At 48.6% G+C, this 12,240-nt stretch overlaps 1 protein-coding gene across 1 annotated transcript in view; it reads left to right on the top strand.

The window, feature by feature from the left end:
• Positions 1-11,053: 11,053 nt before the first annotated feature.
• LOC144153374 (DNA polymerase theta-like) overlaps positions 11,054-12,240 on the top strand; it is a gene marked incomplete at its 3' end in the record, with an annotated part of 93,379 nt that continues 92,192 nt past the window's right edge. Inside the window, 1 exon segment of the mRNA XM_077685027.1 lies at positions 11,054-11,435. Coding sequence (XP_077541153.1) covers positions 11,338-11,435 — 98 coding nt within the window.

The raw sequence follows: 12,240 nt of genomic DNA, 5'->3' as shown, positions 1-12,240 counted from the left end.
CGCAGGGTACGTTGCGCCGTCTATGGTGACGCGCGATGTGCACGTTCCACTTGGCGTCACGAGGTGGCCTCCTGCTGTGCGTATGTGCGGACCGTCCCATATGGTCATAACTTTCTTCAGTTTAGACGCGAATGGTCCGCTCATTACTGAATAATCAGCTCCCGTGTCTACGAGGGCGACTACGTCAAAGCCGTCGATGGACACCTTGACGTCAGATGCAGTCTTCCTCGAGTTCCGGGTTCGTCGGGGCGTCGTATCTCTGCTTGTACGTGTTGATCGTCGGGCACTGTGCATCGTCGTTGTCGTCGTATTCTTAACGGACGTCTCGGTCAGGTCGGGTACGCGTCGCGCCGTGTAGCTGTCGTCGTGTTCGGGAGTCTCGTCAGGGTTAAGTCGGGCCGTCGGGATGAGGGCATGTCGTGAATCACTGTCTTCAGCGCGTCCTCGCGTCGTTGGAGGGTTTCCAGTTTTTCGCCGTAGAGCAACTCCACCTCCAGAAGTTGCCGCCTTTAGTTTCCCCCCCCCCCCCCCCCCGTGGGCTGGGAGACCTTCCACGTGCGAAGTCAGCACTGCTACGGCGGGCCGGCGACTGGTACGGGTAGGGCGACGGCGAACGGTTGAAACGGGCTGGTCCACGGCTGGTGTTCGACAGGTATTCTTCAATCTCAGATGGGTGCTGGCCGGGTCGGGGGCGTGGTGCGTCGACGGAGAAACCACGTAGTCCGAGTCTCTTGTATGGGCAGCGACGGTAGATGTGGTCGGCCTCTCCGCAGTGGTAGCACAGAGGACGATTATCCGGTGTTCGCCATACGTCAGTCTTCCTCGGCGTCTGGTTTCGGGCTACCGGGGGTCGGGCGGGTGACAGTGGGCGGCGGTACGGCGGGGCCTCTTGACGGCGTGTTGGAGCAGGGTGGGGTCGACGAACAGCAGCGGAGTATGTCATAGCTTGTGGCTCTCGGGGTACCTCGGATGGCGTAGAAGTTCCCAACGCTTGTTGCACTTCTTCTCTAATCACGTCGGTGAGGGAAGTGACCTGGGGCTGCGGCGGCGTTGGGAGAAGTTTCCGCAGCTCCTCTCTCACTATTTCGCGGATAGTCTCACGTAGGCTGTCGGCCGGGATCCGCGTGCTGCCAAAGTCGTTCGCATTGGCCGCGCCAACAAAGTTGCGGTCATACTGCTTGGCACGCATTTCAAGGGCTTTCTCAATGGTGCTGGCTTCGGTCACGAATTCCGGATTTCGGACAAGTCCAGCAAACAGTTCCTCCTTCACTCCGCGCATTAAGAAGCGCAACTTCTTTTCTTCCGTCATTTCGGGGTCCGCGCGGCGAAATAGCTGCTTCATCTCCTCAACGAAGATCACGACGCCTTCGTTGGGGTGTTGCGTGCGCGTTTCCAACAAAAGGGCGGCTCTTTCTTTCCGCACGACGGTAGTGAAGGTCTTAGTGAACTCGCTTTTGAACTGAGCCCAGTTTGTCAAGGAGCTCTCGTGGTTCTCGAACCAAGTGCGAGCCGAATCTTCCAAGTAAAAGAAAACATGCCGGAACATTTCTGCGTCGTCCCACCTGTTGAATTTCCGGACGCGCTCCAGTTTCTCCAACCATTCTTCTGGGTCTTCTGCGGGGGCCCCTCGGAATGATGGCGGTTCCCGTGGCTGCTGCAGAACGACAGGAGGATTGGCTTGGTTGAGCATGGTGCTGGTTGCGACGTCTTTCTTCTTCGTCTTCTCCGGCAGTAGACCGACTCGGGTGGCAAATCTTCCACGCGGAGGCTGGCTCTTGTTGGACTGGCTTGGCGGCTTCCAGAGGTTGTGGTGGGCATGAAGGGTGCGTACCCAGCACCTTCACCAGATGTCACGAAGACAAGGACGATGCAGTTGTCTTGAATGAGAAACACGTTTATTGGAGCGAACTTGTGCTCCCCTAACAACTCAGAAGAATACAGAGGCGGCGAAGCAGCGGTCAACAAAGTGACTTGCACAGGCGAGTGTCGTCGAATCGAATGCCCCGGCGTCCGCACTGCAGGCTTTTTATCTTTTGGCGCGCGTGGTTCTCGAAACGTCGATTCGCATCGAGAACATAGTAGATCCAAGAAGATTATTCTGGGCTGTTCACGTTAGATGGGAATGCTCTCCCTATCACAACAGATAACACATGCGGCACAGAAAGAAAGAATGGAAGACGCGCTTCCCTTGGCGTAGAGATAACACAGATCGGCGCAGCCGGGCGGTAAAAGCAAAACACAAATAAACAAACCAAATGTATGGTTCGCGGCAATATATATATATATATATATATATAGTCTGGAATCAAAAACTCACACAGAGCGCGAAAAAATAAGGTTAGTAGAGACAGAGACCCACGAGAAGGACATTGAAAATAAAAATAAAAGTTTACTGACGTTTCAGGGAGAGGACTGGAGAGGACTCACTTTCTTCAGAGAAAGTGAGTCCTCTCCCTGAAACGTCAGTAAACTTTTATTTTTATTTTCAATGTCCTTCTCGTGTGTCTCTGTCTCTACTAACCTTATATATATATATATACAGAACGAAATGCAAAAAAAAATTATATATATATATATATATATATATATATATATATTCAGTCGAACACGGGTATATCGAATTATTGTCTATATCATACTCATAAATTATCCCCTTGAAAATTCTGTGTAAAAGTATAGGAATTTGTACGGTTATATCGAACCGTATTTTCCCCAACATTGGGTATATCGAACGCCGCGCGAGCTGGAAGGTGCTCTTCGGCGGTCGCTGCGCCCCCGATTGAGGTTGAGGAGGATGTGGAGGAATGCGTGGGCATGGAGAAGACTGGCTCGCGGAACTAATTCCCCCTACCGGAACGAATTTGCGCTTGCCCAGTCGGGCCCCGCTACCGGCCGCCGTAGCGTTAGCGGACGGAGCCCGGTATACTAAATCTCTCTAGGCACACAAGCCCGAACGCTCGGAAAATGTGACAGTGCGAGGTAGGGATGCCCCGACTGCGCACGTCCTTTTTTTTTTTTTTTTTGCCGCTGCGTACGTTCCTCGGCTTGCCGAAAAAGAGTTTTTTTTTTTTTTCTCTCTATCTGGGTCTGTCTTCCCCCGATGTCGTCTCGGGAAAAGGAAGAGGGTACGAAGGCGCTGGTGGCCTCCTCCTTCTTCTGCATTTTGCTGCTGTTGCTGCTGTTTGGCGAGTTGTCCCGCACCTTTCGGAGATCACTGTTTCTATCGGAGATGACCAACGCGAGCGATTTGTTGGAGTCCGTTCAGAGAGCCTTGGAATTGTTACCTTCAAAGTTATTGTGGTACGTGCGCGCTGGTCTTGTTTTGCGTGCGTGTTGTGCATGGTGTGCGAAGGCGCAGCGTACTGCTGGAATTTCCTAGTTGTGCAGCCTCGAGAAGATAGAGACCAGCGTCTTTAATTTCATTTCCTGGACGAAGAAGCAGGCTAAGATCAGCGATTTTTTTTTCACGGAAATAAAGCGTCCTGTTGCGTCGTGAGTGCGGAATTAGTTGTCATTCTTGAATGCGACGATCGGAAAGTGATCGTCCTCCATAGGCGAGGTCTCAGAGCCGATATTTTTATATCGAATTTTTTATATGTCGAACTAATTCGCGATCCCCTTGGAGTTCGATATATCCGTGTTCGACTGTATATATATATATATATATATATATATCAGGGTGTCGAACCGGAACCGAACCGAACCGAAAACCGGAACTGAACCGGTATTTTGCCGGAACTGAACCCGAACCCGAACCGTTATTTTTTGAGCACGCTGAACCCGAACCGGAACTGAACCGAAAAAAGAAATAACGGTTACTGGTTCATGCTGAAACGGTTCGACCCTCTGTTGTTGACATTGCACAGTCAATGCAATTCAGGCCTTTTTTTCATTCACGTACCATCAACTTCGTACCTGCTCGCGCACTTTCCCCTACAGACAATAGAACACTATCACGCTCTATGTAACAACAAGGGAAATGAATGAGCACCAATTATAGCAATGGTCTGTTGCTGCTGGAAGCGCGAGCGTAGTGGAAGCTGACCAAACGAAATGTCATTCTCTGCAGCTTGCAGGGGATATAAAACGACTTTGCCCTTCCCTAGCTGCAACTTTAGTGGAGCAATCAGGCTGCTGGAGTGCTCCAGTGCGCAGCAGCGAAAGCCCGATGTGTGCAAACTTTTTCCGTTTCATAATTTGTTTAAAAGGTCCGACACCTGCAAATTGTAATATTTGACAAGTGTGACCGCAGGAGCTGCTCAGTGGCTAAACCGCTTGCTGCTGACCACAAGTGGCCTCGATGTCCCTTACCCACGACCGTTTTTGAGGACAGTACAGTGGACAAGCTCCGTTTTTTACAAGTACAAATAATGACAGATATGTCAGGGAAAACTGTTAAGGTGCGCACTTAATCTCTTGGCAAGAAACTGCAGTCCTCGACCTTGTCTTGGAAGCAGAAACAGTAATAAAGCAGATGACACGTGCAGAAAGGAAGGCCGGTACCTCACACTGTCCCATTCACCGAGCGATCATCTTTTCTGCTTGTTCTGCAGTTTTGTCTCTTTCAGATCTGCTTTTTTTTCGAAGGTGCACTTGTACTGACTGCCCAACTCGCTGCATTACTTCTACTGCTACTCGTTCCGGAGGGGAGTACTGATTTGATTTGATTGTGGGGTTTAACGCGCCGACCCAGCACAGGCGATGAGGCGCGCCGTAGTGGAGGGCTTCGGATTAATTTTGACCAACTGGGGATGTTTAATGTGCGCCGAAATTTCGTACACACGGGCGTTTTTGCTTTTCGCCTCCATCAAAAAACGGCCGCCTCGGCCGGGAATCGAACCCGCGACGGCGCGCTCAGCAGCGCCTTAGCCACTGAGCCACCGCGGCGGGTCAGAGGGGAGTACTGCTGTGGACGAATTAAAGAGCGCCTAACCAAAAAAGTTCCATCTCATACTCCGCGCGTCATATTTCCCTTTCATTTTGTAACAGCAGAATCTCTTATAAGATTCCGAAATGTAGCACACGGAACTATGGCCGGGGGTCAGGCGGTACGATGACATACTGATTGTAATGCACACATCCAGTATAGCTTTCTCAAAAGGAAGTGCAGTGGTCAGAGCAATAATGCAGTGACTGAGCATTAACTAAAGCTTACTTTTAACAAAAGTGTGGCTAACACATTCGATAGGGTGACAGCTAACAAATTATTCAGGGTGACTAAATGATCTAATTCATTGGTAGTATTTATGTGCCTGTAGTAGGATTTTTCTGTTTTGTTACAAATATAAAAAAATGTGCACCATTGGTATTAAGCGCTGATATTTGAACACGCCAGTACGCAGACCTAAATTTAAGGCTTCAAGGTTAGCGTGATGGGCGATCCCATAGCGACGATTGCGATTTCAACAAAAAATGAAAGGGCAGAAAATATATCCCACCATCATATCTCTTGGCGGTGGCTTTATGAATAGTCGCTAGGACAACATAAAGTCTGGACGAGAAAATAGGTGGTAAATCGTAACCACTTCATCTGTTTTTCTAATATCTCGTGATTATGTAAAGTTTGCTTTGCAATTGCGCCACTTCCCTTGGGGAACAGCAGCATTTTGAATTTTTGTTTGTGTTTTGATTTTACTCTCGCTTTAAACTACTAAATGTTTTTTTTTCTAATTTCAGTGACAATTCAACTCATCGAACCGGTTCGCGAACCGGTTCAAGCTCCCGAACCGGTTCGCGAACCGGTTCGGCACGTGATTTAGTCGAACCGGAACTGAACCGGAACGAAATTATTTCTCCCGAACCCGAACCGTAACCGAACCGGTATTTTTTTCGGTTCGACACCCTGATATATATATATATATAATTTTTTTTTCCAGGGTGTCGAACCGGAACCGAACAGGTATTTTTGCCGGAACTGAACCCGAACCAGAACTATTATTTTTTTGAGCCAGCTGAACCCGAACCTGAACTGAACCGAAAAAAAGAAATAACGGTTTCCGGTTGTCGACAAAACGGTTCGACCATCCCGTTATTGATAAAGGGTGGTAAGCGTCATTAGGGGCTTCTTTCTTTCACGCGGAATCAACTTCGCAATTTCTCGCTCACTTTTACCCTTTCAATGAATCAAAACGCTCCGAACACGCTCACCACGGCCACAACATGGTGACAATTTGATTATTTGATTGATTGTGAGGTTTGTTAATGCGCCGACGCAACGCAGGCGATGAGGCGCACCGCAGTGGAGGGCTCAGGATTAATTTTGACCACCTGGGGATCTTTAGCGCACGCCGAAATCTCGTACACACGGGCGTTTTCGCTTTTCGCCTCCATCAGAAAAGCGGCCGCCGTGGCTGGAAATCGAACCCGCGTCCTTCGGCTTAGCAGCACAACGCCATATAGCCACAACATGGTGAAACGACTGCACACCAATATAGCAATTAAGGCCCCTAGTTGCAATGGTATGTTGCTCATGGTCAAGCAAGCAGGGTGCAAGGCTGGGAAGAAGAAATGTCAAACTCTTGGCAGCCTGAGCGATGTTCGAAGCACCGAATTCGCCCTTCCCGCGGTCGCCGGTGCGCCTGTCACCACGCCGCCACAAGGCAAAACTTTTGTCGCTCTCTCCCTCATTGGGGCGGTGCAAGTGCAATCAGTCCACGAGACTATTACACTGTGTACCAGCCAAGGTTCGAGCCCTACATTTGCCTATGCCTATTTGCAGCAGTTAAAGAGTGTTGAAATTTTGGCTTTTAGGTACATGCATAATCAGAAGAATTAAAACAGCGCCACAAACGGGACGCAGGAAGAAAGGGACGCACATATGTTGGTTATTGGTTGGAGACATCGGCTTTATACAAGCGAGGTGAACCTCACGAAACGAGAAATAGGAGAAAATAGGGCGGAGGCCCGGAGAAATAAGATTCTTAAACATGGGGATAAGAGAAGATCTTGATTGATTATGAGAGCTGAATAATTCAAATCCACGTACCAAAGCGACTAAAGCAACCAACTCGTTGCCGCGGTGGCGTTGGGACGTTATATAACTGGTTTTTGTGTGATGAATCGCTTTCCTGTCGCCTTTTCGAACCATATTTATTAAAGAACCGTTTGCCTGTTCGTATCGCATTGCAACAGAATAGCGGTCATTTGTTCGTTCTCTTGCTAATAATCGTAGTGCGCTGAATATTATGCTCCGTGACGTCGTCTGCTCATGAACTTCAGAAGTTATGTCTTCGTTGTCCGCAAGACGGCGCTGAACCTAGGCCGTACATTTTAACCCACAGAAATCTGGAGTCATAATGTTTAACGAGGAAGCTCATATAGCACCAATAAGGATTCAACAGGAGGCCATACCATTAGTAAATAGGTGCAAATACTTGGGGATCTGGCTTAATGAAGGAAAAGGCTACCTGAATGCCCATGAAGAACACCTCAAATTGAAAGGGAGACGAAAAACATAGAGCACTTTGGGGATACAATAAGTACGAGGTAGTGCGAGGCATCTGGAAAGGGGTAATGGTGCCGGCGCTCACGTTCTCTAATGCCGTATTATGCTTAAAGTCAGATATCCTGTCGGGACGGGAGGTTAACCAAAAGTCAGTCGGCAGATTAGCACTGGGAGCTCACAGTAAGACTACAAATTAGGTGGTACCAGGCGATATGGGTTGGGCTAGCGACGGAAGCGCAAAGTAAAATACGTTTTGAGGAGCGGCTTAGACATTTAGATTAGAAGAACTGGGTAGCCCGAGTGCACACTGCACAGGTACCTGTACCTTAAAAGTGTGGACACCCAATGGCGGAAGAGGACGCGAAAGCTGGCAACTAAATATAACTTGACCACGGCAAATAAACAATGGGGGGGGGGCAGTTAAAAAGCAAGTGAAGGAAACAGAGACGCTCATGTGGAAAGAGAGGATGGAAAATAAGGGATCACTGGGAATCTACAAAGCAAGCAAACAAGAGATCCGTAAAGAGAACTTTTATGACAACAATAAAGGTAGTGTGTTGCTCTTTGAGGCGCGGGCTGGCTGCTTGAGAACTCGAACTTACATGAGCAAATATTCGTCAACGGATGAGACATGTGTGGGATGTGGCAGGGATAAAGAAACAATCGATCACAGAGTAATAGAATGCGAAAAGATTCAGCCGGATAGAACTGGGGGGAAAGTCCTATTTCCTGAGGCACTGGGCTTCGCAGTTGATGGAAGCATTAACTGGTCAGCAGTAGGTATTACCGTATTACTAAGCAGCGGCTTAGTAATTCAAACTACTAAGATAGGCTAGATGGCGCACGCCGTCACCCCATTCAAAGAGGCCTTTAATCATCATCATCATCACTGGCGCCATTATACCAGCGCACGAGGCCCATACGCCTTGTGCACCTTGCTTCCTGCGGCCTGCACCCCGGACGTTCGGCACATTTCATGGAGTAGATACAAGTCCCCATAATGACCCCCTTAGATTCTTTCTGGAATCCGGAGTGTATCTGAATAGCAACCTTCCGCAATAAAAAATGGACCCAGTGACGAAATACACGACGCAACAAAAGAAGCTGCAGGCAGCCAATGCCGCTGCTGAAGCGAGGACACGTCACCTTAGGGGAGGTTATAGCGCTAAGTATGATTGGTTCGCTGCACATAGGACGTGCGAGAAGCGTCGTATTTCCCTCGGGCCGCTTGGAGCAGACGACAGGCAAACGAGAAGCTTCGCTTTCAAATTCAATTGTCCACAACCTACGACCCACCAAAATCAAGGTTTACAGTTCCCGATAGTTTGAGAAAAGTCTGTGCGAAAAGTTTGCGCAGTGACAAGTATGCGCGCACCGAAATTACTGTGAAAAGGAACGTTTCTAGTTCAATACCAAATTTACGCCCATGCCCCAAAATGTCCGCACCATACTAATAAAAAATTTGTGAAAAATTAAGAACATTTCTTTTATTAAATTGTATTCCAGTGCATTTCTATTTCCTACCCATGAAAGAAAAAATTTTCTCGCAGTTTCTTGTTGAACTTTAGGTATTTTTGCGCCCACCCAAAACGACACCAGGAATCGACACACCCATTCCACCCTCACGCACGTGCTATACGCCTCGAGCGCGGCCTGTAGGGGCGCCACTGAAATCCCCCTAGCGGCCCGTTTCGAAAGCAGGCGCGGGAGTCCCCGGCCCGCTCCGCCCTGTCGCCGTTGCTTTTGGGGCTCGTTCAAGACAGCGATTTACCGTTTGTCCGCGTTCGAAATACCAAATAACGTGGAGCAGGCACTCTGTTTGCAAGCGTGGTGTGTTCACGAGAGTATAAACGTTTATGACGCGATCTTAGTGAGATCTATATGAGCGCCGGGCGTGTGTCACAGGCCGCCGTCCCGAAGCCAGCATTTGCTTGCAGCTGATTGCAATTCCGCTGCCCTGAAATTTAGTGGCAGTGTCTCGGTATGCGGCCATACACACTATGATGTAAATCGACTTTGTGCTCTTACAAAAGCCAGCGGAGCACTCATACCTGACAGCACGTAAGTTACGCCTGCCAATATCAGATATTGGCAGGCATCACATATCAGATATTGATCAGTACCATGAACAAGCCAATGCGGCATAAATTTCACAAGCATTGTACCAAAGAAGTACGATGGATAATGCAAAATTACACCCCGGAGTCAGCACACGACGCAAAATTTAATGCTGGGTCGTCTTGTCCCGAGGTGAGCGCTCGCAAATATTCATCTGTTACATTTATCCTCCACGAGAAGCGCGGAGATGGGCTTATAGAGTAATCCGCGTCCGTGACCAAACTGTTCTTCGAAACATCGTCATATGACACAGGGAGACTGCAGAATATAGCATAAACCGAAATCAGAGACCCTTATCAGATACGACACTCTTCCAACGAGCCCGTGTGTACGAGATTTTGGCGCACGTTAAGCATCTCCAGGTGGTCAAAATTAATCCGGAGCCCTCCATTACGGCGTGCCTCATCGTCTCTGTTGCGTCGGCGCATTAAACTCTGCAATCAATCAATCAACTCTTCCAACGACACCTCGTATCGCTTGTGAACTTCCTACCCTGCATTCTTCAAAAAATGCGTCCGCCGAGCGACCAGCCGTTCGTTGAAGGCGAAAAACAAACGAAAAGTGAACACACAGCTTGTGTGTGTGATTACTAAAACGTTCAGTCATTGATTTCGCTCCGCATTCGTAAACAAGTATAGTTAAGCGTCCTCCTCCCCTCAACCCCCCCCCATGTCTAGCGAAATATCAGTGCATTTCGCATCTAGTTGGTCTGGTGAATACTACCTTGCTCAAACAAACGTTGTTAGCATTTCAGAAGCTGCACTCGGTTTTTTTTTCATTCCCGTACGAGTATTCTTTTATTCCTGACTAGCAGACAATTCATTTTCCCGTGGTTTCATTAACATATACCTTGGTTCTTACTATAAGGCATGAGTGGGCACATATCTGACAATGCGCAGCCTTTGAGTGTACTTAACATTTTCGCGTGGCTTATATTCCTATAAAAGGCACAAGTTTTTGTCAGCTATCGGGTTATCACATCCCAGGGACATACATTCTACGACATACATATTCGAAGCAAAGCCGCATTTGTTGTCTGCGCTGCAAACCGAACAACCTCTTACAGTGCCAATATCAGGTCTAAACGAGGCGACAATAAATAGAATTCACTTGTGCTGACGTGTTCGAAGGTGACAGCGGTGATATGCTGCTGCCGTCGCCGACGCCCGCAAGAGCGGCCGAGAAGCGCGCAGAACCGCCTCCCCGGGTAGCTGTTGTTGGCATTAGAGCGCTCTACCAAGACGCAGCTGTTTTTTTTAAGTGCCCTAAACATGCAGTTTGTTTACAGACGTCACCATAACAAGTTGTTCATTGCGCGGAAAGGCAAAGAGAAGCTAAAGAGAACCAAAACACTGCATGACCACCTATCAGCCACGCAGCGCTAATCCCGCTAACGCCGCGGAGAAGCGGCGGCAGGCGGCGCAGCTATCGCGAATCTCGAGGCGTATACGTCTAGCTTAGCGTATAAAATCAGCGGACCAATCAGAGAAGCCCCATCCAAGCTCGTGTTTTGCCGCCATGGTTGATTTCGCCGTTCAGTCGGAGCATCACTTCTCGGCAAGGGGTTCACTGTTCTATTGCGACGTTTTTCTTTGCCTTTAATCCAATGTCAGGTGTTCATAGTTTCGGAAATCATTATAGTGGCACATGCGATTGAGCTCGTTGTGTCACTGTCATCTGTGTCAACCGCGGCGCTCACTAAAAATGGAGGCAGCAACGTTCGACTTTTTTCCGGTGCTTGATGTATTCTGAACTGAAGCCCCGATCACCTTGTGATGAAGCCCCTGCACAAATCATGGAAACAACGGAAAGCGACAGGCGGCTCCGCGGCGACTACAACGCCCCGGAAACCTCCTGCATCAGAAATCAAAACGTACGTGTTTGATCGCGCTTCTGCGACTTTGTGCCGTGTTTCTGCTCGACGGCCAACGTGTAGTTCGGTCGTGTGGTTGTGGTACCATAGCGATGAAGTCTTCGTTATATTCAGTTGACGGCGTGTGCTTTCGTGTACTCGTTATTGCGCCTGATGCACCTGCACCGCCGGTAAAGGCGTCGCCACTGCTTTGCTGTGTTCGGAGAAGTAGAATGCTGCGGAAATGATTCCCTGCGTCAGTTTTCTCTTTCGCGAATGCCATTTAGTGCGAGCGATAGAACTATTTCTGGTAAACTTGTCACGAAAGCGAGTTAAAATGAAGCTTCCGCGCGGAGTTTGAAGCATAAAATTCTCGAAACGGTTCTCGACAGTTCCGTGACTGTAGGTGAGAGAAATTCTAGCTTGTCTAGAGTAACTGCGAGCCACTTCACGACAGTCATTAGCACATTTAGTGTGTTTAGCTTCATCTACAAACTTTCCTGTTATAAGCATGGATTGCGTTCACACGGGCCGTCGCGAAGCTAATGAAGATTTAGAAGCTCACGCTCTACCGCCGTATTAGGGGCACAATTTTTACATAAACCGGTTCGCTCGCAGTACTTTAAAGGCATTCTATACGATCGTTTGCTTACCAAAGTTGATCAGTGAGCCTTTTGCTTAAGCTGTACCAAAACCAAGTTGTAGTTGTCAAGCCCTTGAGTTGTTGAAACTCACTAAAAGGGTTCAACTTAAATTGAGGACGACTCAGCGAGCAATGGAATGGAAGATGATAGGTGTAACATTAACGGACAAGAAGAGAGCGGAG

This window comes from Haemaphysalis longicornis, unplaced genomic scaffold (assembly GCF_048455015.1).
Source record: "Haemaphysalis longicornis isolate Haplotype H1 unplaced genomic scaffold, Haemaphysalis longicornis Haplotype H1 scaffold_9, whole genome shotgun sequence".
NCBI classification, from domain to species: Eukaryota; Metazoa; Arthropoda; class Arachnida; order Ixodida; family Ixodidae; genus Haemaphysalis; species Haemaphysalis longicornis.
This window is presented reverse-complemented; position numbering and strand designations above follow the sequence as displayed.